The following is a 27,447-nucleotide window of genomic DNA, read 5'->3' on the forward strand; positions in this document are numbered from 1 at the left end:
GGATCATTTGTGGGGCTCAGAGCAAAATAAAAACAAGAATGGAGCAAAGGGCTTCCCTGGTGGCTCAGTGGTTGAGGGTCTGCCTGCCGATGCAGGGGACGCGGGTTCGTGCCCTGGTCCAGGAAGATCCCACATGCCGCAGAGCGGCAGGGCCCGTGAGCCATGGCCGCTGAGCCTGTGCGTCCGGAGCCTGTGCTCTGCAACGGGAGAGGCCACAACAGGGAGAGGCCACAACAGTGAGAGGCCTGCGTACCGCAAAAAAAAAAAAGGAGCAAAAATCCATTATTCAAAAAGCAGGGGAAAAAGTACCATTAAAGGCAATAAAATATAAAGCTATCTCCTTTCTTCTGAAATCTCTCTCTTAACATGATGTATTTTGTTTGCCATTTAATGTTGTTTAAGTAAAGAAAAATTAAAAAGTTAAAATATTAGTGCGAATTTTAACTCTAATCTGTAACTTATATGTGGAATCACTGAAATTACACATTTTTTGTATTTCATAACTCATATATGCACATGTATTTGCACATATTTCATTCTTCCCAGAACTGTTAGAAACACCGCACAAAGCTAACTCAGCTGTTTTTAATTCACTTCTTGACACACGTGCATCCTACCAGCACATCTCACTAATGAGTAAAAAAAAGATAGAAAAAAAGAAACTACGTGTTGCCCTATTTTTTCTTTCCTTCTATATTGTTATTTTCAGCATTACATGAATGCTGATGCAGGGAAGGAATACTAGGAAGAAAGATATGATAATGTTTCTTGGTCATTTGTGGGGTTTTGTGTGGGTTGGAAGGAAGTTCTGGTTCAGAGAGTGTGACTTCTCAGGGCTGTCAGTGTCCCACCCACAGCCACTTCACCCCCCCAACTTAGTCTTAGATGTAACACACTTAGTTATACTCACTTTTACTTTGAGCCACTGAAGTCCCACACATCATAAATCCACCTGAATCCCATGTTCACAGGGCAACATAAACACCCTGTGCAAATGGGGTGTCATGGAAAGGGGGACACACAGTGCACGTTTCTTCTGCTTGTGCACAGGCTCCACTTTCCCATCAAACTTTGCTTTCAAAACAGAAGTCCCAGCGTAAAATTCAGAATTTCAAGATGGTACCAGCAGAGCATTCAACAAAGCCTGGGGCCCTCCTGAGTGCTGAGCCCTGTGCTACTTCCCATGCCCATGAAGCCAGTCCTGGCAAGAGGGCCTTGGAACTGGGTGATAGATCAGCTAATGTGTTTCCCACATGCCTGGGTCATAGGTTAACCCCAAGTTGGCCGACCTCCAAAGATAGGAGGGCAGTCTTTGACTCCATAGCACCCTCAGGGCAGAAGAGAAGCGCCGCTGAGAGCACAATAAGCAAAGCTAATGGTAAGGCACTTTTACTAGAAGGTAGAAGCCAAAGAATGTAGAGGGCTAGTCTCTGTGAGTTAGTACCATGAAGGTCACCACACATAATAAAATGGAAGAGGGCGGGAAACTACAAGTCACTGCACAGGAGGCTTCAACGTTTTTTATTATTTATTTATTTATGGCTGCGTTGGGTCTTCGTTGCTGCGCGCGGTCTTTCTCTAGTTGTGGCGAGCGGGGGCTACTCTTCGTTACGGTGCGCGGGCTTCTCACTGCGGTGGCTTCTCACTGCGGTGGCTTCTCTTATTGTGGAGCACCGGCTCTAGACACGCAGGCTTCAGTAGTTGTGGCTTGCGGGCTCTAGAGTGCAGGCTCAGTAGTTGTGGCGCACGGGCTTAGTTGCTCTGCGACATGTGGGATCTTCCCAGACCAGGGCTCAAACCTGTGTCCCCTGCATTGGCAGGCGGATTCTTTTTTTTTTTCTTTTTAATTGTATAAGTTTTAAGAGGCTCGGTTTTCATAAATATAAGTAGGTGAACCTTCAACAACATTGATATTTAGTAAATGAAAAGTCACACAGACAAGGTATAAGAACATAAATGGTTCTGAGAGAAAAGAGTACCTAATGTTTAAAGATAAGATATGTCCCCTGGCCTATAAAAGCTAGGAGCTCATTACTAAATTTTTCATAAAACTGTTTTATAGCATGTAAAAATTCCCACTATAACTAATGCACTTCTGTTTTCAAAATAAATAGGATTTTTGTCATCGTGCCTTGGGCAGTTCAATAATCATATCACATGACTACAGCTTATAGCCTCCCTACCTGTTACCACTACTTTTTTTTTTTTATTCCAACAGAAAATCACAAAAATTATAATCATCCTCATCGGTTCACTCAGTCCCATGTAATTAATTGTTTTTCATCTTGATCTTTTGTTAGCACTTTTATGAATTCAGTAGTTTTCCATTAGAGTTCTGAAAATGCTTATTCATTCAGTTCAGCAGTATAGTCAGTTACCAGAAACCTGTACTTGTCAGAGTCTTTTCCATGAATTCCTTGAAGATGAAACCCTTTTATAGGAACATTTTTGCAAAAGCATCAGAGTACACCCAGAACTGTCTGTAAATGACAAAAGACTTAAAAATGACCACGGTTAAAGATTTGATGAAAATTCATAATAATGCAACTGACAAGGAAATTTAGTTATTTCTGAGATATACATTTTAAAGTGATGACTAGAATTATGACTTATAACATTATACCAGAACATATAAGATTTTTAGAAATTTCATGTAATGTCTGAAACATTTATATTAACATATTTCCATACAAATAACCCAAAGAAAGTTTAGTATTAGTTGTTTTTTTTGTTGTTTGTTTGTTTTTTTATACCACAGGTTCTTATTAGTCATCAATTTTATACACATCAGTGTATACATGTCAATCCCAATCGGCAGGTGGATTCTTAACCACTGCGCCACCAGGGAAGTCCAGGAGGCTTCAATGTTAGTACAACCTAATTTGAACTCAAAGGGATGTACCATTTCAGTTAAAAGGATCCTGAGGGGAGGACTGTGAAACTCCTGAGTAATTACTTGCTAAAGGGCTTTGAGATTCTTCATTCTAAGGACGTTGCAATTCTTCATTGCAGGCACAATGCTACCAGATTTGAAAAGCAAGAGTAGTGGATTCAGGGATGGTCCTCAGGAGTCGTGGAATAATACCACCAAACAGCTACCCAGCATGTACCACAGGCAGACACTCTTTTGAGAGTGTAACAATAAACAATTTAATTTCATATTAACTCTATGAGGGGGGCTGCTACTACCACCAGCATTTTATAGAAGAGGACACTGAGGCACAAAGAACTTGAGTCACTGCCCAAAGTCATACAGCTAGTGGCCAGAGTGGAATCCCAGCCCAGGCTCCAGTGTCCTTGCGCTTAACCTCAAGTTAACCGCTTATCCACTTCACTGCCTCCAAAAACTGGTACCATTGCCTCTAGGCTGGCATACCTTACATTCACCCAGATTGTATTCTCCCCACAGTACTTCTCTCCTCCTTTTTTTTTTTTTTTTGCGGTACGCGGGCCTCTCACTGTTGTGGCCTCTCCTGTCGCGGAGCACAGGCTCCGGACGCACACACCCAGCGGGCATGGCTCACGGGCCCAGCCACTCCGCGGCATGTGGGATCTTCCCAGATCAGGGCACGAACCCGTGTCCCCTTTATCGGCAGGCGGACTCTCAACCACAGCGCCACCAGGGAAGCCCCTTCTCTCCTCTTATACTTCCTATAACCAATATGCTTACCATAAAATTGAATGAAAAAAAACTCAATCCCCTATTATATTTAGCTGGGTTTACATATCGTTAACTAATAAGTCTGTATATATTTTGGTCCTCAAATGCTAGTTTCTTTCTGTCAAAGTCCCAAGTTCCAGAAGCCAAATATACCTGAAGCAAGTGAAATCAACCAATCATTCAGTAAGTATAAAATAAGTATGAAGTAACTGCTTAACATTTCATATACTGTCAGAATATTAATGCAATAAAAGACAAAGATGATTTTGAGATATAGAAACAGAAAAACAAGGCAGGTGGTGACTCATTAACGAAATAAGGGATATAAGAAGAGCATCCTTGACAGGGGCAGGGAAAGAATTACGCATCTGATTTTAGACATGGCAAGTTCAACTTATGGACAAATTAAAATCCACCTGGAGATTTCTTAGAACTACTCGAAGATTGTTAAGCTGGAAAGTAACACAAGAAGCTTTACATTTTTGAAAATTATTGCTTCTAGATATCTACACTTTCAAAATAAGAACTCAGAAGATTTTGGTAAAGGAACTTCAACAGACCACCCTTTGAGACTTCTGGTTCTAAATGATAGGTTTACTCTTAAAGCGTAGGTAAGAAAAGTAGGTAGATATTGAGAAGTGAAGAAGACAGAGGACAGACCCCCCTGGGGAATAGTACAATTTGCATGATGGACAAGGGAGAGGAGCTAACGATTGAGAAGCAGAAGAACAGGAAATGTTGTATCACAAAAGCCAAAGGAACAGAGAATTTTAAAGCATAAGAGCGGCCAGTAGGGTCAAATGCCTCTATGAGACAAAGATAGGGCCAAAACATGTACCTCAAATTTAGCAGTAAGGAGGTCTTCAATGGAATAAAAGGCAGGCTGCAATAAGTTGAAGGTAAAGGAAGAACCATGTAGTAAAGGAAGAAAATTGATACAGACTGCAAAAGTTTGGCTGGCAAGGGTGGTAGCAATGAGAAAAAAATCAAAGAATTCAGTAGAACTCTATAAAGATAAAAGAGATTTGAGCATATGCACAAGGCTGAGGAGAAGAAATTGATCAAACTGAAGAAATGGAGGATATAAGGGAAAGCACAGCTAATAGAGCAGAATCCTGGCAAGTCAAGAGGTAACGATAGAGCACCAGATTTTCCTAAATAAAAGCAAGTCTGCCCTTCCTCTGAGATTTGATTGAGGCGCATGGAAGTTGACATGACAGGCAACCACTGGAAGCCAAAGTGTTTCTGAATTTCTAGGTAGAGCAAGAGGTGAAGGAGCCTTTAAGAGAAATGGAGAAAGAATCTGTCCAAAGTCCAATGAGTAAACAAAGATGAGTGGCCAACTCGATTTAGGCAGGGCAGCAGAAAACTGAACTGGTAGGACTGATCCCAGGATGAGAGTTTGTAGACGGTGGTCCAAGGGATGGAAGAGGTGCGAGGGAGTTGAGCTTGTGAGGAGGGCCCATTAATGGGCAGGGAATCCACACAGAGGAGGAAAGGAAAAGAAGCCAGCAAGAGGGTGTTAATCTGGGGGGAAATGGAGAAATCGAGGAGCTGGATGTCTCAGTAAAGCCAAAGAAAGGGGATGTTGAGAGTATTATGAGAGTGAGGTAGCTGGAAGAATTGGAAATTGTGGTCAGAGAAGAGATCATTGACGTTCTCAAGGTAAAGCCATGACAGGTGTTGGGATGAAGCTGAGCATGGCAGTGGGCTGAATGGAATTAAGACAAATATTGATAGAACTGATGAAATCAAGGCAGTGAGTATGGTGCCTTTAAGAATACTGAAATAACAAAGGAAAGGCTGGGGTGTGAGTGGAGAGGGAGATTCTAACGTGACGTCAAAGCCTTCCGTGAAGGTAGGTAGTCAAGAGTGTTGGTAAACAGAAAGATAGGAGGTAACAGAGCCAGACTTTGTGAACTTCGAAAGAGAAAGGGACTGTGTAATGCAGTCAAGTGGTTCCCAATTAGTTCCATGTGATTGTAAACAGATCTGAGCCACAGGAATCCTCGTTACTGTAAAGGGACAGCCAGACTTACATCACCCCATTGAGCTTCACAATAGCCCCAAAACCACTCCATAGAGAAATCCTTTCCCCTTTCTTGTAAAAGAGCTCAGCTGAGAACATTGTAATGAACAGGCACAGAACCAGCAGTGAAGAGAGCTGGAATCTGACGCTGCCTCTGTCCCTGACTGTGTGACCTTGGATGTGTCACTTACCTGTCCTGGACATCACTTTCCCCACCCGTATTCATTCATTCATCTATTAATGCATATAACTTGCAATATCTATTGAAGCTTAATATGTGCTAGGCACAATCCTCGATGTTAAGGACCTAGCAGCAAGGAAAACACACCTAAAACCAAGGGGTCTACAGTGGACAGTCATCTCCAAGTTCTCCCTGTTCAATGATTCTAATTATCTACAGCAAGTGCATGTGTTGTAAGTAAAAGCACAACAAGTCCATAGCATTGTAAGACACATGGATCTTTTGGGACTCAGCTAGAAGCCTATATGGAATGAGACAACTGTTCCCAACTTGAAATCTCTGGACCCTAAAAGGGAGTCCATGAAATTACTAACAATAAACTTTCAAAGCACTGATTCTACTACTTTAAAAGAGCCAAATGGAAATTTTGCTCAATGCATTTATATCACCTCTGTAAAAATTCAGGGTTTCTGCCTGATGGGCACACATCCTAATGTCCACGTGTGCATGCCTCTGCTTTAAAAATGAGGGAAAGTATTATTATTGTGCGATAAACATAATTTAACCTCGCAAAGTTCCCCAGCAAATTGAAACCAGTGGGGATTCTATTATTTTTTTTTAATTTTAAAAGGCCCCTGAGTGGTGAAAACTTAGAGAACCCTCAACAGAGTGGGAAACCCTGGAATGAGAGTTTGAAGACATGGTTTATTCAAATCCCACCTCTGCCATTTCTTTACATGTCACCTTGCCTGTTTTTTCTCTGAGCTTCATCTGTAAGACTAGACTGAAAGCTTACCTTTTTTGGAGTTGAGAGGATTTAGTGAGGAATTTTATAATTTCATGTTGTTTCACATTACATAATTAGAATAATAACAACAGAACTGATGGACGAGCCTGAGAGTCACCAAGTTCAAATTCCAGCTACTCACCACTGGGGGCGGGTGATGCTGGACAAACGATGTCATCTCAGTGCACCTCAGTTTCCTCAACTGTAAAATGGGTTGTCTTGAGGATTACATGAGATTACGCATATATAACCTGGCATATTACAGAAATTCCATAAACATTTATTCATTCTGTTCTTTGGAAGCCATTAAGTATTACACAATTTAAAAATGTTACCATTTTCACTGCTGTAGTCTTCATTTCCCTGAGATAAACACAAACCTCATTTCAAAACATGTCCTATACATGATAGATGTTAAGGGCAAAGAAGAGTTAAAAGTGTGACAAAAATGTAAGACATACTATATTTTTATAATAATTATTATTATAGTATATTATTATTATACTTTACTGCTTCCATTACTTTGCTACATTTTGCCTGAACCATGGAGAAAAAAATAAATGTAACTTCTACGGAACAATTCAACATTCAAACCAGTCAGCGAAGAAACATCCCTATACTCCATTCCCCGCCTCCAGTGAGTCAGTCTCCAAGGAGAGAGGTGATTTTTCAATCTCCAGTCAAGTCTAATTGTGAAGTCAATTATCATGAAGTCTAATCAATTAGCATTAAGTCTAATTAGCATAAAGCATCGTTGTACCCTGCCTGCTTCCAAGACCTTCTTTCCATACATATCCTGGCAGGGTTCAGAGAGGCCATGTAAGAGAGGGGGCTCAGCATTCTTCCATTATATCTGACAGATTCCTACCGTATCTGGATACAGCCCACTTGTCATGTGCAAAGATTCCCAAGAAGTGTCTTGTTGCATAGATTTATTCATCGATGTAGTTATAAGTGTCGCCGCACACATTTGAATCACCTTATTACTTGTCAACTCTGCATGACCTACATGTCGACCATGAAAATTGTCTACACAGCAGACTCAGGAACTGATGAAATTAGTCCCATTAGAGAGCTCTAGCCCTGCATAAAAAAAGAAAAAGAAAAGAGGGGGCAAGAAAGGGGTGATAAGACGAGGTAATTTTACTCTAGGTAAGACCATTGAAAAGATCAAAAGGTAAGCAGTACTGGAAAAACTAGCTCTATATCTGTTATCTCCTCAACCCTACCCTCTGTTTTGCTCGTCTTTGTATGTGCTAATGGTTGAAAATTGCCTATTTTTGATGAATGAATACTTATGAAGTCCCCTTAAGTGTTAGAGAATTTTTAAAAATCAATAACATACCGCATCTCATGTGTTTTTTCTCCAGGTAGTCATTTGAATTCTCGACCCTGACCACACATTCGAATGACCCAGCAAGCTTTAAAAAATACTGATGCAGGGCCCCATCCCAGATCAATAATTAGTATCAGGTGGGAGCGGTCAGGCACCAGTGTTTTTTCACAAGTACCCAAGTCATTCTATTGTGCAACCAGTGTTTTAAAAGCCGCTGTGATGTCCCCATTTTCCGGTAATTCCAAAATATCCTGCCCTTTCCACAAGTCCTGAAGAACATAAAAGTGAGGGGAAAACATTCTTTCCGATGGGTTTAGAGCAAGTTATTCCATCTCAGACTCTATCTTGCTGACAGGTGTGTTTCTGAGATAAAGAGACCATATCCTTCTGGAAGATATTGGAAAGGCCTTAGGGAGGGTACCTGGATTCTTCAAAATGACCCACTATACCTGTTTAAAAAAGCCAGGTTTGTAAATGCATTTTACACTTTGCCCATGTGGAAATAACCCACACAGCTCATCCTCAGATTGGAACATCTACGTCTGTGCCTCCGTTTCTGGTCCGTGCAATTCTTTTACTAATTTTGAGTTTCTGCCTCTATGGGAATCCTCCACAGACCTTTTTTTCCTAAAATTACACAGTCTCTTATCATCCCTTCCAGAGTCTCTCAAAATGAAAACCACCGGAGTCTTCTGTTCGCTTGGTTTTTTTTTTTTCAACACAGTACAGCTGCTAATCTCAGCCGTTTAGCATTCACAGGCCCCTTGCCTGAAGGTACAATTGATAAGTATATTCTTGGCCAAAACAGTAAGCCCAAGTTATGAAATGACTCTCCTCTGATTGGACTTTGGCACCCAGGAAGCCCAATCTGACAAAAGTTCTAAGCAAAAACAAACAATAATTGTTCCCCAGTCCTTTGCAAATAAATGTCTTCCAGGAACCCTCTGGCCATTCCACTCGGAGCTGCCTAGCTAGAGCAGATGTCTACCAGCCGGAGGTTCGCCTTTGCAATATGCATTTTAGAAATAAGTCTGCTGAGAGCGGGGCCCACTCCCAGGTGAGTCGCTTTTCCCTTTGTCTCTGGAATTTCCCTGTAGGCTTCGATAGTTCAGAGTTTGCTTTCATAGCAGAGCAGCAAAGCAGGTAAAACATTTTTACGCACATGGTGACATAGAGCCCCAGAATTTAAACTTTGAAAAAGGGTGAGAAAAAGCCTGAGTGTGTCTTTCAGAGTCTTCTGAGGATATCTGCTGCTGTTTCCAGGGATTTCTTTTAAACAAGGTATTCAAGTGTGAAGGCTGGGATAGTCTTCAAATACTGGACTTAGGAAACAAAGTTGGTTTTTACTAGAGTATAATAAACCTGGGTATATCAGTATCTAAGGTCTGAGAAGTTTAAATTTAAGAAAATAAATCTTTCCCTCACTCTGCCTCAGTGTCTAACACTCTTAACTATTGGCTACATCCTCCTTTTGCCCCACATCAGGCAAAGCTTAAGCATTTTGCTTCTCCTCCGTGACATCCCAAGTTGTATCCAGAGGCACACATTTTGTCCTTAGGTTTAGGGTGGTATTTTCTTCCATTCGAGGAGAATCACCATGGTGCAGACCTGTTGGCCAGGCTTCCAGGAAAGACACTTTCTCTTCTTATGCTCTGATCCTAATTGGGAACATGAAGCCCACACCAAGCCCATCCAGGAGATAAACCAACCAGACAAGATGTGCTCACTGACTGTCTACACTGTACCCAGAGTGGCTGGAGAACACACAGTCCTGTGTCATCTGATACAGCATGATCTCATCCGGTGATGGTATTAAAATATTCTGGCCGTTGACAACATAGCTGGGGGAAATTATCTACCCAAACACTGTCCCTCTGCCTGCTGTGACTGTGACCTGTATCCAATTTCCTTTTGGTCATTTGACTCTCGGTTTCACCAAATTCTGTTTTGGACGCTAATGTCCACCTCAGGCACATTTTTGCCAGCCTCCCGACTGCAGTGGAGGCTGCCATTCCGCCTGGACCCCACCAGGCACGTGGTTTGCTCACAGGGTTGCATCTTCTAGGAGGGGGCACTCAGAGGCACTGGCTTCACCCAGCCAGGGCTTGGGTGAAGTGCTCCGCCAGGGTTTCCTTCATCCCATCACTTCCTCTTCCCACATTATTTAAGAAGCATTGTTCTAGGGCTTCCCAGGTGGCACAGTTGTTGAGAGTCTGCCTGCCGATGCAGGGGACACGGGTTCGTGCCCCGTTCCGGGAAGATCCCACATGCCACGGAGCGGCTGGACCCGTAAGCCATGGCCGCTGAGCCTGTGCGTCCAGAGCCTGTGCTCCGCAACGGGAGAGGCCACAACAGTGAGAGGCCCACGTACTGCAAAAAAAAAAAAAAAGAAGTATTGTTCTATTCAGAAAATATTTGCATTTACTGGGCATCGGGTACAAAGGGGATCTGGGAAGGCAGTTACTGAAAGTGGCTTTAGCCCTCTTGTAATTACCCTGACCCTTTCTTAAGTTAAAAAAGTAATTTAAAAACCCGAATTCCTGGATTGTGACTCTTGCTCTTCAGAAAATGAGAGGCCATGAGGAAGCCTTCCGCCGCTTTGAAGTTTGGACCCCCTGGGTCCTGGCCACCCTCATGTGTTTCAGGGAGGACCAGAAAGCCCCCTTGGCTGCCCCCCAGCTCTGAGCAGCTGCACCTCTGGCTGGGATTTGGCTGCAATCACTCTCACTGCCATGCCTTCGGGAGTGTGGTAGGGTTGTCCCGCTCCAAACACTCTGTGCTCTGCCCTTTGATACAGGGTTGAGGTCAAACAGAGTGTTCAGACCAGCCATGAAGCGGGACACACAGTTCAGCCACAGAACTGAGGTTTGCAAATGATTTTGAGATACAGATTTGATCAGAATGAAGCATTCCTCTGGAACCAGCCTTCCCAAGCTCAGGTTGAGGCGCCAATACTTACTGACCAACTGTATAAATCTGGGCAACCTCTACGAACTGTTACTCAACATCTCTGTACCTTGGTTCCTTCCTCTGTAAGATGGTGACTGTATTCATTTCCTAGTACCACAAACTGGGTGTCTTCAAAGAACGGAAATTTATTGTCTCACAGTTCTGGAGGCTACAAGTCTGAAATCAAGGTGTCAGCAGGGCCACGCTCGCTCTGAAATTCTGGTGGGGGATCCTTCCTAGTCTCTGGTGGTGGCCAGCAATCTTTCACATTCCTAGGCTTGCAGCTACATCATTCTGATCTCTGCCTCTGTTATCACATGGCCATCCTCACATCCTCTCCTGTCTGTGCATGTCTGTCTGGCTCCAGATTTCCCCTTTTCAGAAGGACACCAGTCATACTGGATTAGGGTCCATCGTAATGAGCTCATTTTAACTTGATGACCTCTGTAAAGACCCTCTTTCCAAATGAAGTCACATACTGAGGCACAGGGTATAGAACTTCAACATATCTTTTTGAGAGAACACAATTCAGCCCATAACAATGACAAGGAAAGTCCCTACCTAATAAGGTTCTACGTGAACATTAAATCTTTATACATGTTATACACTTACAACATCTGTGCTTGGCACGCTGTAAGAACTGAATAAATGTGAAGTATTCCTTAAAATAATAACCTTGCTATTCCTTTCACTTTGATATGCTTTCTGGTTTAGGATAGGAAGGGATGGAATTACAGCTAGCCTTCGGGGGAGAGCACATGGCCACAGACATTGTATCTTAAGCCATTGCTACAATGAGCTATTGCAACTGCTGAACAGTTGGGGATTTCCAACAATCACTTGTTTGCAAACACAAGCATGCCCATGAGACTAGGTCATGAGGGGACATCATCTCTTACGTCTCTCAAGGTAGAATAGAAATGTGAAAAAACAAAAGCAAAAACAAACCCTGTACAAGTAGAGTAACAGCTCATAATATAGGTTCCAGAGCCAGGCAGTTGGGTTTGAGTTTGAGGTCCACAATTTACTAGCTGTGTGACCCTAAGCAAATTCCTTAACTTCTCTAAACCTGTTCCTAGCACCTGCACAATATAAAAATGTGACCTGCTGTGAAATCCCCGAGATAATAAATGCAATGTGCTTAGCACAGTGACAGGCAAGCTGGCTGTGAGTATAGCTATCGTTAGTTTCTTCCTTTTCATTTGTAAATAACAAAATATTTACCTGGTTCAAGGGTCAAAAAATATAACAAGTATACATTGAGAAGTCTTAATTTCCCTACTCCTAGCTTTTCATGAGATTTGTGTTATATGTAAAGTACTTAGATCACTCCCCGTCTCCCACCTCACCCTTTCCCCACAGGGAATACCCTTTATTAATTTCCTGTATCTTTCCAGTATGTCTTTATGTGGATTAAAGCATGGAGCTAACTATAATCTTCCTCTTCCTCTTTCTTCATAAAAGGTATCATATCATATATACTATCTTGTACTTTGCTTTTCTTCTTTTTACTTTACAATATATCCTTGAGACCTTTCTGTATCAGTAGAAAAGGAACTTCCTCTTTCTCCTCACAAATGGTTAATTTTCCATTGTCTGGATATACAGTTCAGATAACTGCTTTTATTAACGAACATTTGGGTTGTTTCCAGTTTTGTATTATAAGCCATGTCGCAATGAATATCCTTATTCACATATCATTTTGCAAATGGATAATTGTACCTGAGGATTAATTCCGAGAAGTGATATTACTGGATCAAAAGGTATCGGCTTCAAGCTTTTGCTGAAATTGCCCCACAGTCCCGTGGGTGGGTATTATTTTACACTTTCGCCAGCAGAGTGTAAGAGTGCTTGTTTCTCCAAAGCTTTGCCAATGGGAGCTCTAGGCCAACAGCTTGATATTTGCCAACCTCATAGGTGAAAAATGGTATCTTTGAATAGTTTTAATTTGCCTTTCTCTTAATCAGGTTACACATCTTGTCATAAGTTTAAAGGCTATATGTATTTTGGGGGACAGTGAACTATCTATATTCTTTGCCCATTTTCCTATTGAGTCTCTTGTCTTTCACTTAGAGATTTCTATGATGACTTAGTATATTAGTCCTTTTTCTCTGGTATGAATTACAAACGTCTTTCCCAGTTTGTCATTCATTTTCTGGCTGCATATGTGGGCGTTTATAGTTGTCATATTTATTTTATTCTTCGTTTTCTAATAGTTAAGGAATTCTAGACTGGGAGTTAGAAATCCAGAGAGTAGCTGAGTAGGTCACCTCTGGAGAGAAACTGCCTGGGTTTGAATCCCAACTCTGCCACCAAGTAGCTGCTGTGTAATCTGAGAAAAATTACTCACCATTTCTGTGGCTTAGTTTCTCATCTTTCAAGAATGATAATACTAGTAGAAGATATCTCATAGCGCTGATGTAAAAAGTTAAATGAGATAATGAATATAAAAGTTTAGAAGAGATCCTGACATAAACTAAGCACTCAGAAATGCTAGAAATTATCATTCAATTTATTTTAATCAAACTTAACAATCAGGAAAAATACCCAAACACTCACTAAAGTTGGAAATAACTATTAAATTGAAAATGTCCAGGGAATTCTCTGGCTGTCCAGAGAATGGTTAGGACTCCATGCTTTCACTGCGGAGGGCATGGGGTTTGATCTCTAGTTGGCAAACTAAGATCCCACAAGCACACAGTTTGGCCAAAAAAAAACAGAATTGAAAATATCCAAAATGTCAGTTTTTTTTCTCCTTCTTTGGTTGTATCCATCTGTGTTTTTAATATCCATATTTAATATAAGTTAACAGATATTTGTTTATGAATTATGGTCAAGTATGGTCTTTTTTATTCACCCATTTAATACAGGAAATATTTATTGTTTGCAACGTGGGCTGGACATTGTTTCAGGAGCTGTAGTGTAATACAGAGCATGTAATTACCAAGGGTTTCTGCCCTCAGTGAGCTTACAGACTAGAGGAGAATATCAACAAGTAAATGGCAACTGCAATTCAACCAAGTTCTCTGAGTGAGGCCTGTGATGCTAAGGGCAACACGCTCCCCTGAGCCTAACCACTCACTTGTGCGCTGGCTTCATGTGCTCCAGCCTCATCAAGGACTTTGCTCTTTTAATTCTGACCCCTCCCCTGCATTATCAGTATCTCCCTTTGTACCAAATCATTCCCATCAGCTTGCAGACATGTTGTAACATTTCCTTTAAATGTTGGCTCTGTCCTCAGACTTACTCAACACACCCACTCACTTCCAGCCTCATGGTGTGAAATATTGCTTATATTCTGACATCCCTCAAATTTATATCTATGATGCTGATCTCTTTCCTGAGCCCAGTGTCCAATTACTTAGTCAACATCTCTTCTTGAAAATGTAACAAGCATCCCAAACTTAACATGTCCAGAACATACCTATTGATTTCTCTGCCCATCCTCATCCAACCTGCACTACTACTCAACAAGTTACTCACATAAAAACCGGGGAACAATACTTGACTCCTCTATTTGTGTCATTGCCACATGCAATGTAACTGCAGGTGCTATTGGCCTTACCTTGAAAATATGTCCCAAATCTACCCACTTCTCCCTGTCTCCACTGTGACCATTTTAGCCCAAATCACTATCCTTTCTGCCCTGCATCCACTCTTGTCCACTCCCCAATAGTCAACTCTCCACCCAAAAACCAGGGAAAGCTTTTGAAAATGTAAATCTAAGTGTTACTGTTGCTCTCATATTCCTCTAAGGATTCCCATCAAGCTCCGAATCAAATCCAACTTCCTCACTACAGCCTACAAGGCATGAGCTGCTGCTGCCTGTTCCTCCAGATGCACCTCACTCTCCTTTGTGGTCACTCTGCTCTGTTTGCTGTGCCTCCAACATGCCACCTCAGGGCCTTTGCATTTACTTTCCCCTAGCTTACAACACTCTTCTCCCAGATCCTCGCATAGATTCTCTCTGATATCATTCAGATACTTAATCAAACAGCACCTCCCTGTTCTGATCATTTTTACTGTGTAACAAATCATTACAAAACAGTAGCTTAAAATAAGACCAATTATTTCTTTGGTTCTTGAAGCAGGGCATTGGCTGGGCTCAGTTGGGCGGTTGTCATGGCTCTCTCACATGGATGCAGGCAGATGGTGGCTGTGTCTGAGGTCATCATGACAACTTCTTCACTCACGTCTGTCACCTGGGCTGGGAAGACCCAAACAGCTGGGGAACTAGAGCAATTGAGTCTCCCTAGGAATCTCTCATGTGTGTGTGCTCTCCACATGGTGGACTCAGGGTAGCTAGCTTCATACATAGTGGTGAAAGGCTCCCAGAGCAAGTGTCTTTAGATAAACCAGCATGGGCTTCTCTAACCTAGACTTAAAAGGCATGCAGGCTCTCTTCCACTGCATTCTACTCCTCAAAAGCATTAACAAAGACCCTACCAGCCTCAAAAGGCGGACGCATAGACCCCATCTTTGATGAGCCTAATTTCAAAGAATTTGTGAACACGTTTGTAAAGCACCACACCTGCTCTGAGAGGGTCCTCTCACCACGCTCTATAAGAAACGCCCAGCCCTGTGGGGCTCCAGCGCAGCCCTAAGGCACTTTTTGTCCCCTTACCCTGGTTTATTTTCCTTCACAGCTCACATGTCTTAACTGATACTGCATGTTGTATTTCCTAGTATACTCTTTTATTGTATCTCACCCACTGGAGCGCAGGCTCCGTGATGGTCAGGATGTCGCCTTGTGGCCCCAGTTACCAGAACAATTCGTGACATAGAGCAGACCCTCCATAAATGTTACTGAATGTTGGCTCATTGGAGGCACATGAGAGAAGCTCTTGGCTAAGACTTGGGAAACCAGAAAAGTCCTGAAATTTTAGAGTGTTGGCCACTGCTGTTATATTATCTCTTCACCTTGATGAATTGCAGGAGCTAAACAAACTGGCAGATCCATGGGTTAAGGATGCAGCCTTAATTAGCTTCTATTTCTCCACTCAAAGGAGCCACATTGTCTTATTTATTGACAAAAAGGTTCCTTCCTACAGCAGGTGTTTTCCTGCCTGGGCCCACCACAAAGTGTCCCGGGGTGTGAACTGCTCCTGAGGTTTTCTTTATCTAAAGTTGGAAACCTCTCTTCATGGCAGGGTGATGGGACCAGGTGTACATCAATGGTTCTTCATTCAATGCATTTCTGGCCCAGAGTTAGACCTCCTGCCATGTTGATGTACATCACTTTGATCTAGGAAATGACTTTCAAGCTGAGATTGAAACACTTGGAAATAGGCTTTACTTGATAAACACATTTCATCTACGAATCCAGAAAGTGCTTCACAAATACTTCTCCACTCAGCCTAATAGCTCAGCAGGGTGAAAGGCAGGTGGTAAACATTGTACATACACAGTCTTTGAGCTACAAAAGATTGTCTGTCTAGTGAGTCAAAGGGGCTGGGGAGGGGGTACTGGGCTCAGAAGGAGCTATCCAAGATCACTCACCCTCTTTCTTAATATTTATGGAATGCATTCATTTCAATAACATATTCCCCTTGCATAATCTATTATTTCCTCTTAATTGCCTCTGCCTTTAAATCTGCCTTTATTTTGCCTCTAAATATCCAGGTACCTGGTGCAGCGAAGGCAAAACATCCAGGTGTTCCCACAATTTTCAATTTATTTTTGCCTAATTTGACAACATTTAGGTGTAAGCTTCAAAAATATATCCAGGCAAGAGCCAGATTGTCCAATTGCTGTGCTTTACCTGGAGCTGCTATATTTTAAAAATGTATTCTTAAATAAAAATGTAAATACATTCTTTAAAAATATATTCTGCTCTATTTTAAATATATTCTTATTAACTTAATGTGTCTCCAAATGTCTACAAATCATCAGACTATTACATCCAGCAATTATTGGATAAGCCATGACCCTTTAGATTATTTCAAAGAGGATTTGAGTTGGTTGGTGTGGGGGGGGAAGGCAGCACAGGAGAGAGAGCAAAATTGCAGTGAACTAGGAGTGGAGAGACATAGATTCTAAATCCAGTTTTGCTACCAACTGTCCAACTTTGAATAATTAGCATAATTCTCTGTTTTTAGTTTCCCACCTATAAAGTATAATACCTACAAAATTTACCCTCAGTGGTAGAATAAAGGTTTAATGAGAAAATGAGCTTTGGAAATTATCTAGTAAAACTAGTAGAAAACATAGGTATTGCTTAATCAAAAAACTTTTATGAGTGTTATGGGCTGAACTGTGTCCCTCCAAAATTTAAATGTTGAACTTCCAAACCCCAGACTTCAGAATGTGACTGTATTGGGGGTCATTGGGGCAGGCCCTAATCCAATACAACTGGTGTCTTTGAAAGAAGAGTAACTTTGAACACAGACACGTACTGAGGAAAGACCAAATGAAGACGCAGGAAGAAGATTGTCATCTGCAAGTCAAGAAGAGAGGCCTCAGAAGGGACCAACCCCACAGACACCTTGACCTCAAACTTCTAGCCTTCAGAATTGTGAGAAAATAAATTTCTGTTGTTTAAGCCTGTGATGCCTTGCAAGCAAATGAAAGAATACACCGAGCCTGATATCTAGTGGGGTGTAAGTCCCACTCTGAGGGCGAGGGTGGGATCTGTGCAGACCTTCCCACAGGACCAGGTTGGATCATTCAGGAAATAAATCTAAATCACAATCTAGGAGGGCAATAAGAGATCAAAGGCAAAGTTCTGGTGCTCTATTCTAAGTCCAAGGTGTGAGTCAAATATGTAAAAAAAAAAAAAAAAAAAAAAAAAAAGGAGTCCTGAAGTTAGAAGGAAGGGAATTAGTGTGCACATTGTTAATATGGGGCTATTATTAATGTGACGGATGTTAGAGAATCATATACAGGCAGTGTCAGTATCATTGGAGCAGGGTCCGGTCACTGATGTGTGAGACAGATGAACAGCCTTTCTGATCGGCCCCCTTCACTGACTAGGCTCTCGGCTTGCCCACCAAAGGACTGTAACTCACTCTGCAGTATTTGCAGTGAGTTTTACCTTCCATACATGATCCCCCAGTCTGTACTGTACTCTCTGAACTAGTTATTCATTGAAGCTGGTCTCAATGGCAGGTGAGAAAGATTTAGGTGTCATACCACAGGTCTATTTAGGGTGTGGTTTCTAGAACCAATCTCTCTGGGGGAGATGCTGAAACAAAATGCTAACATGATCTTCTAAGTAAGTGATATATACAAAAAGGATAGACAGGAACAGATAATCCAGTTGATGGCAGCAGGCCTAACTAATACTGGAAAAACTAGATCCACAGATTGCAAAGATCCATAGGGACACTAATAGGCAAAGCCTAGAGTAATTCCTAAAACCAATGATAAAGCAACTCAGTGATTCAGGTCAGTGGCAACCTCAAGCTTGGGTTATGTGATGAAATGGGCACCCCCATACTTGAATTCCACCCCTTCAGATTTCATGGATACCCACCAGATGGTGCCAAGAAGTTTTCCTCAACATTGTGTGAACACGAGAATCACCTGGCCTACTTTTTAAGAACATTGATGCCTGAAGCCCATCCTCAGAAAGCTTGATTTAATTCGTGTGGAATGGGGAATCTCAATTTTACAGTTCCTTATTTTTACTCTCTGAGGATTATGAAATGCAATCAGTAGTGAGACCTGCTGCTATAGGTCATAAAAGTGCATCTGCCATTGCCTCTTGATGAGGCCGGTCAGTTCCAGATGAGGATTTAGTCTCATGGAAAAGTTCTAGCAGCAAATTTCTCAGCCATGTGGTTTCAGATAGATACTAATACTCAAACCTCCATGAAATCAGTTTCTTCAAGGAGTTTTGGCAGCTTGTCTAATACGTTTTTAACCTGCACTTTTAGAAGATTGAAGCTCATCAAGCCTTCTGATTTTCTGAATGATGTAGGCAAGGGTCAGGCTTACAGAAATGGTATCTCCAGTCATTAGGGTTGCCTAATGACAAGCAAGTCTTGCAAAAATATGATATGAGTGGTCCACCAGGAGATGATAACCTAGAAAATACAGACCTAGGTCTGTCCTAGACCACACAATCAAGAACTTTCTTCCTCTTCATGCACTTAGTTTTTCATTTATTCATTCGTAAAGCATTTACTGAGCACCTACTATGTTCCAGACACTTGATATGTAAGCTGAGCAAGATTGAAAATTTCCTTAACTCACTGATATTTTTACCTAGAACATAAGATCTGTTAGTTTGGGGATCACGGTTTCTGTCTTATTTTGTTTTGTTGTTTTGCATACCATTGTATCCTCAAAGCCTAGAAAATAATAGACAGTAAATATTTGATGAGTGAATAAATGAGTGAATAAATAAATTAAATTAAACATGTCATTGCAAAGGCACTTATGTTATAGGGAAGAACAAGACGTTATAAGAATATGTACGTAGAAAAGTAAATTACATGAGGGGTTAGGGAAGGTTTTCTGTAAAAAAAAAAGATATGTTGAAGATGAGATCAGTGTGGTGAATAGGAAACAGTAGGTTTAAAGGCCTGAGGCTGTGAGAAAATGTAGCTTATCTTGGGCATTTCAAGTTCGGCATGGCTGGGGGAAAAGTGAAGGTGAAGAATTAGGAAGAAGATGGGCCATGTAGAGAGCTCTGGACCATGTGTGTTAGTTTCCTGTAGCAGCTGTAACAAATGACCACATGTTAGTGGCTTAAACAACACAGATTTATTATCTTACAGTTGTATAGGTCAGGCATCTGAAATGGGTCTCACTGGCCTAAAATCAAGGCTCCGGCAGGGCTACGGTCCTTTCTGGAGGCTCTAGGGGAGAATCTATTCCCCTGCCTCTTCCAGCTTCTAGAGGCTGCCTGCATTCCTTGGTGAAACTCCTTCTGTCTTCAGAGCCAGCAACAGTGGATGGAGTCCCTTTTCATGCTTTGAATTTCTCCTGCCACTTCTGTCTGCGCATCTCTCTGAACCACTCTTCTGCTTTTAAGAGCTCGTATAACTGGAATGGGCTCATCCAGGTAAAATACAGAATAATTTCCTCTTAATCACACGCTCAGAGTCCCTTTTTCCATGTAAAGTAACATATTCACAGATTCTGGGGATTAAGACACAGATGTTTTGAGGGGTCATTACTCTGCCTACCATATCATGTTAGAAAGTTTGGACTTTATCCTCAGAACAGAGAGAAGCTACTGAAGAGTTTCAGTAGGGGAATGAATGATAAGCTTTGCATTTTTAAAAGATCGCTCTGGGGGCTTCCCTGGTGGCGCAGTGGTTGAGAGTCTGCCTGCTAATGCAGGGGACATGGGTTCGAGTCCTGGTCTGGGAGGATCCCACATGCCGCGGAGCAACTGGGCCCGTGGGCCACAACTACTGAGCCTGCGTGTCTGGAGCCTGTGCTCTGCAACGAGAGAAGCCGCGACGGTGAGAGGCTCGCGCACCGCAATGAAGAGTGGACCCCGCTTGCCACAACTAGAGAAAGCCCTTGCACAGAAACGAAGACCCAACACAGCCAAAAAAAAAGTTAAATAAATTAAAAGAAGGCTCAACATTTAAAAAAAAAAAAAAGATCGCTCTGGGCAATTTAGGGAAACAGGATTAGAGAAAAATGACTGTCATCTAGGAGAGATGAAATGTTAGTGTAGACCAGAGAAGTGTCTGGAAGAGATGAAGGGTGGAAGGATTTGAGAGTCATTTATGACTGTAAAGAACAGGGTTTAGTGGTTGATTCGATATGGGGGATGAGCTTCGATAAGACAAGTACCACCCTAGTCTGGTTAGGGTGACTGCATAAATGGAGACACTGTTTACCAAGACAATAAATGCAGGAGGAGAAGCCTTGAGAGAAGAGGAAAAAGAATGGATTTGTCTGGGGATACATTAAATTCATGAGCCATGAAGACATTTAAGTGCAGATGTCCAATTGGGAGTTATATCCAAGGGTTTAAAATTCAGAAGAGATGTCTGGCCTGCAGACTTAGCTCTGGGTGTCATTAACATATACATGGAAACCAAAGCCCTGGGAAAAGTGTAGAAAGAAAAAGAAAAGAGATCCAAGGACAGGAGCTTGAGGAAAAACAGCATTTCTGAGACTGTCAAAGGAGAAGGAGCCTGAACAGGAGAGTAGGAGAACAGGATGCAGGGGAAAGAAGCAATAAAAGGGGTCTAACGTCATTCAGTCCAAGGGAAGAGATTATTTTAAAGAGCAAGAGTGGTCAACCGTATTGACAGCTGTGAAGCAGTTGGTAAGATAAGAACTGAAGGAAACCACGGAGCCGGCCACTTGAAGTCATCGCTGACTATGGCAAGAGCGATGACCTTGAGTCAGGAAGGTTGAGCTGTAATTGGAAGGTAAGGAACAAGAAACCAGGGTGCAAACTACTTTTTCCAGAAAGTTGGCCTAAAAAAGATGAGAGAATTTTGGAGGTAGCTAAAAGGAGGAGATGAGACTTGTTTTTATTTTGGAAGAGAGAGAAACAGAAATATGTTTATAGCAATTCCTTTGAGTGTCATTGTGAAGGGTGGGAGGGAGGTGGGGTAGCTTGAAGGAAATGTAAAGCTCAGGAAGAGTATTCTATTTGTTCATTCCTTTGTTTGTTTATGTTTAATGTCAAAGACTTGAACACATTGTATTACAAATTGGCAAGGAGCTGGTTGTAAGGGAGAGGTTTAAATGGAGGAGAATCTCGGTTATCAAGAGCTCAAAGAGATGCTGGGATCTAGAGTTTTAGGGGAGGGATGGGCCTTACCATCCCTCTGAAATAAGAGGCTGCACCAGAAAAAGGATAGGTGCCCGTTCGGGGAAAGTGGGGCAGGAAGTTGATAAGATTCTTGTTTCATGGCTTCTGTTTTTGGATTTCTTTCTGTCACTGAATAAGATAGTAATCCAAGAGGGTGCTGCAACTACAAGAGATCCAAATGGTGAACCAAGAGAGATAGAACAGTTCAAAGCCAGAAAAGCACAGCTGGGGGTGGGAGGGAAGGTTAGAAGTGCCAAAAAGTATACATTGAAATTCAGAAAGATGAGGAATAAGTCCAGATACGGACTGTGAAATGGGAAGTTCGCACATACAGAATCTAGGGACAGGAGAGCTTGATTTATGAGGCGCTTACCACAGGAACGGCTGGGTGCGCTGGCTTAAATTTGCAAGAAAACCCAGCAACTTGAGGCTTTGCCAGACTCTCTGGGGGGTACAAAGTGAAACAAGGCTTCTAGCTTCAATGAATCTGTACACTAGTTAGAAATATAAGATTAATCAGAGAAGAACACAGCCGGATGACTTGCTAGTTTTCTTCATCACCATCATTATTATTGTTGTTGTTGTTAGGGCGAAGGTTAAATTACAATGCAGTACAAGAATTAAACAAAAAGTTGAGTTGAAAATACAAAATAGCACGTGATCAAGTGTCAAAATGCGAGATGGAATAAAAGGATAAATACTGTGGTTCAGAAGGGGGAAAGGAGTAAATAAAATTAAACGGGTTTGTGAAGACTTTTTAGAAAGAAGCACACACGATGGTCATTATAAGCTGGTGTGTTTTATTGTCTTAGTTATGACTCAGAGCCCGTGGAAAGCAGTGACACGTCATTGCCCATAGACTGCAAGATGAGCTCCTGGAGCAGTTGGTCCAACTGTGACCCTTGCCTCAAACAAATGGTAAGCATTCGTTGCCATTCCCCACTGATGTCCCCAAGTGGAAACTGTACTGCCAGCATCTCCAGGAAAATGACTATGAGGCAGGGAGGGCCCCAGCTGAGTTCCAAACCCGGAAGGAAAGGGAAATACCTAAATGGATGAGACTAACCTTGCTGGGAAACCTGAGTGTCGCACAGTGACTAAATGAGTATTGGGAGGAACCATATTCTATAGAAGAGCCCGCCGACCCCACCATGTGAGTTGTTCCTTCAAGTGACATCGGGCTTCTATCTTAAAACCTTTGACTCAGCTGGGTTTGGAGGGCTGCAGTGGTGTGGATGCAGTTTTAGATCAGAATCCCTTCTTGGCCTTAGAAACGCTAACATTTCCAGCTGTTCCTGGGCAGTTTCGCTCAAGGAGCATTGAGAACTTTGGACAATTTAACGGGCAAAAGTGCGTGGACGCTGTAGGAGATAGACGTCAGTGCGTGCCCACGGAGACCTGCAATGACCCCGAGGATGACTGTGAAAATGACTTTCGATGCCATACAGGTAATTCTCCCGTTGCCTAGTGTGGGTTTCGATGTGCCCTCATGAGCGAAAAGAAGAGAAATGTGCTTCCAGACGCTCATGCTTCCAAGCATGAAAAGGGGCTGAGAAAAGGGCCATCTATATAGTCTATACAAAAAATTCAAATACAGGTGTGGTCCCTCCCCTCTATCATTAAAGTGTGTTTGATAACTTAAGAAAAAGAGAGAGAATTTGGCCTGAGAGACACGGTGTCTTTCTGTCTTTCCTGATTTTGATTGCAGGCACATGCATAAAGAGGCGACTTCTGTGTAATGGTGACAATGACTGCGGAGACTTTTCAGATGAGGATGACTGTGAAAGTGACCCTCGTCCTCCCTGCCGCAACAAAGTGGTGGAAGAGTCGGAGCTGGCACGGACAGCAGGCTACGGGTCTGTACCCCACGTGGTAGAGGGTTTGAGCTGGTACAAAGAGTAGCCTTGAGTCTGCATTCTGTCTGAATTACATTTGAGCATGAAAGAAGGTAAATGCTGAATCAGTATCTCAAGATCATTTGGACAAACTGCCTGGCCTCGGTAGGCATCTGTAGAATAGACTAGACCATCAGGATGATAGGTGATTACTTCCGAGTCCAGTAAGAGATGAGAAACCTTGTTTATCAACCTCTGGAAGACCATAGCAATATTGAAATGACATGTTAACATTTGAAATTGAACTGCCAGTAGTAGGTCTGACAATTCGATTCAAATATTTGTATAGCCAGGAAGCCTGTCTTCTGCTGGAATTTCTCTTGGATATATACCTGGGTAGAAATTCTCTCTCAGGAGATGCCAGCGTTCTGGAGATTACCCAAGAGAAAAAGGACAGAGGAAACAGTTCTGATGCCAGATGGGGCTGGGGTTGAGACTCTGGTTCTCATCAAAGAACTGAAATTTCACTTGTTTCCCACACAAACTATAGGCATTCCAGCAGCAGGGTCAGCTCGGATGAGACGTCTTAGACAGTTTAGAACTTAGAGTTACACAGAATAGAGACCATTTGCAGAGATCTGTGCTCTCAGAGTTGGAAAATAACATAGGCCTGAGGTTCTGTACTGTTCTATTTCATTTAGTTAGAGAACATTCCAGGGATGTCCACAGCAAAGTTTCCATTAGCTGTTCTGATCTGTTTTCAGTAAAAAGGTACTTTGGGTGGATTTGTTGGCAAATTGTCCCCAACAGAGACACAGGTGTTCCCCCGTCCAGTGGTATATTGACAGTGATGGCACATGGCTGTGTTTCATGGCCTGTAATGCAATGTGTCTCTTCATCCTCATAACCCCAGTGCCTTATTCATAATAGACACTCAATTAATACTGGTGGGTTGATAAATAGGTGAGTTAATTAATTAAAATAAATGCTTCTAAAATACTGTCAATTGCAACAGGTAAGATTGAAACTGGGTCTCTGGAAAGAAATTCAGGCTCAGGACTGGAGTCCTGGGAATGGAAATGAGGAGAGGAAAGAAGATGGGGGTGATGGTAAGATCAAGGCCTGATAGAGGGACTAGGGCAGTGGTTCTCAACCAGAGAGGATTTTCCTCTTGGGGGACATTTGGTCATGTCTGGAAGTTGTCAGTGGCCACGACTGTGTGATATGGAAGTGGGGAGCTTCCTGGGGTGGGGGGGGTTGAGGGAAAACTACTGACATCCAGTGGGTAGAGACCCTGGATGATGCTACAATGCACAGGACAGCAACATGTCAGGAATGCTGAGGTTGAGAAGAACCCTACACTGAGGAACTGGGCAGTTCCTAAGACAGGACCTCTGTATCAGGTTTGGCTGAAAAAAGAGATGTCTCCTCTCTCTAAGGCAGATGAAACATCCACTTGTTTAATCACCATAGGAAAAAAATTTCAGGATACCAAGAGTCAGACCCCAGATAAAACATTTCACGTATCCTTTATCCCTTCATAAAATTTTATCCTAGCAGAGTCCAAATATAACCCACAGTGCCTTTTCCCAGAGCCTAAAAGTAGGAATCTCGAATCACATGGGATGGTCTTGAGCCCTACACTCAGCAGGGCCTCTTCATACTTGGCAGAGATGGAATGGGGGTTGTCCAAAGCCTTATAGCCACAGCGTGCTCCAATGAGTCCTGACTCTTCTTGCTGCTTTCCTCAGGGAGAGACTGTGAGTCCATGGTGAAAGCCCATTACTACTTTACTTGCTTTATTTGGGATCCAAGAAACGGTTTTCTCTCTAATCTAAACAAACAGGCTTGAAGCAGGGCATTACCTGTGTTACGTATGTCTCCTTCTATGCAAATTTACATCTGATTTTATAGGAAAAGGATACAGAAACCGTAGCCCTCTTGGCTGAAAAACAACCATTTGTAATCTATAGGTTTCCTTCGTTCGGGGAAGAGAAAATTTGTTCTATCGCCTTTGCCAGGGAGTTTCATAATGAGGCACACCCGAGAGTGGCCAGGACCCCTTAAATGCCTGCCTTAGCACGGTCAGGGCTGGTGATGACGGAGGTCACAGGGCTGAGCCTTCAGGACTAAGTGAGAAAGTGGGGACCCAGCTGCGTGGAAAGGTTGGCTGAGAGGTGGAAAATGAGGTAGGCTCTGATAGAATCAGCCCACCAACGGTTTTGATTAAGTTCCCCATTACCATGAGCAGTCACCTATAGCTAACTTAGTCTTTATAACCTGTTGTTCTCTGACAGCTTTCATGTGCATAATACTTTGAACTTTTCAAGATCTTTTTGCACATTCCCTCTCTTGGCTTTTCATAAAAATCCTGTGGAGCTGGTTAGGGGTGGTATTACAGTCACCTTATAGATCAGAACTGAGTGAAATAAATAAGACTATTTAACACATTTGTTGCTAGCAGAACTAAAATCCAAGTTTCCCTGACTGATAGAAACTACGTTTTTTTTTGCCTTGCCACCTAACCTTCTCTTTCTCCCCATATGCCCATCAGCACTGACGTCACTCCTTCTACATCACTACAAAGACCACAGGTCAACTCCCTGACTTCAAAGCAAAACTAACCTTAGAAGATGAAACTCCTTAAGTAGCTATTTATTACCCAAATATTTGAATTAAGAGCATAGAAGAGTAGCATAAATCAGTAACTAAGATTTAGGCTTTGTGACCGCCTGGAGGGGTGGGATAGGGAGGGTGGGAGGGAGGGAGACGCAAGAGGGAAGAGATGTGGGAACATATGTATATGTATAACTGATTGACTCTGTTATAAAGCAGAAACTAACACGCCATTGTAAAGCAATTATACTCCAATAAAGATGTAAAAAAAAAAAGAGATTTAGGAAGAGGTTTCAAAATAACATGTTTTGTTATAGTTATGATATTGTTCAATACCATTGATATTACATATTTATTTACTATACATCTTCATTATGCTTATATGCGGCTGTGGGACTACACCAAAATTGAACTAATAGCAGTAAACATCCTAGTCACAGCAACATGCTTCTAAACTGTCCAGTCTGGAAAACCTCAACAAGTTTCATCAGAAGTAATATACAGTCAGATTCTTTTACACATGAAAGTCACAAGTACTCATAGTAATACATTTATACTTGTTTTCATTTGAAGGACTCTCATTTAAATTCTCATGCCAGGAGAATTCACCTGTATCACACGTATTTCAGCCTCTTGTCTTGTAGGAATCTGAGATTCTCCACAGGTGTTCTGGGAAATCCCCAACCCATCTTGCATTCATTGAAAAAAATATAAATCCAAACCAGCTGTAAATGATGTGCTATACACAAGGAATGACTTTTGTGTGTGATCTAAGCATAACACCACTTCTGTGGAGGGAGCCTGCTCTTCAGTTCACTTGGTAAATTGGAACTGCCTACGGTTCTAGGTGCAGGTGTGAAAACAGGCATCTCTAAGTGCTGCCAAGGAACACATGCTTTTTATTTCCCAGGCGATGACATTCCATCCATGAGAAGTTTTCATGTTTCTTGGCAGAAAAAAATATTGGCTCATTCTAGACTAGACTGGCTGTCTCTGTAGTAGTGGAACCAAATCAGAAGTTTTGAAACATTTCTTGCTTCACCGTAACTTTCCAGATGGATCTAGCCTACTGGGCAATTTGCTGTTCTGTGAAACAAAAACCTTCAAGCTGGGGTATGTATAGCATGGGGTACAAAGTGACTTTCCAAGGGGGAGATAGGTGAGTTTTATGATAATAGTTTCCTCAAGTAAGTCAAGCCTTGTAAGTCAAGTGGTCTCCGATTCTTTTTACCAACAGCATTGAGTGATGTCCTAATCAATTGTCAGGTAATGGACTATAAAAATAACTTTTAATGATAGACTAGTATGTGTTCTTTTTTTG

General features: G+C 42.1%; 1 protein-coding gene across 4 annotated transcripts in view; it reads left to right on the forward strand.

Annotated features, from left to right (window-relative positions):
* Positions 1 to 8,924: 8,924 nt before the first annotated feature.
* Positions 8,925 to 27,447, forward strand: part of C9 (complement C9) — a 49,694-nt gene continuing 31,171 nt past the window's right edge. For 2 of the 4 annotated variants that reach the window (XM_082837416.1, XM_082837415.1), the window contains exons 1-4: positions 8,926 to 9,051; positions 22,488 to 22,593; positions 22,979 to 23,123; positions 23,384 to 23,531. In XM_082837416.1, the coding sequence (XP_082693542.1) occupies positions 8,975 to 9,051; positions 22,488 to 22,593; positions 22,979 to 23,123; positions 23,384 to 23,531 (476 nt within the window). In that variant the 5' untranslated portion in view covers positions 8,926 to 8,974. Of the gene's footprint in view, positions 9,052 to 19,869; positions 19,954 to 22,487; positions 22,594 to 22,978; positions 23,124 to 23,383; positions 23,532 to 27,447 lie in introns of those variants that run through there. The other 2 variants (XM_082837418.1, XM_082837417.1) reach the window with 2 other exon arrangements.

Source organism: Leucopleurus acutus (genome assembly GCF_964270905.1).
Source record: "Leucopleurus acutus genome assembly, chromosome: 3".
NCBI classification, from domain to species: domain Eukaryota; kingdom Metazoa; phylum Chordata; class Mammalia; order Artiodactyla; family Delphinidae; genus Leucopleurus; species Leucopleurus acutus.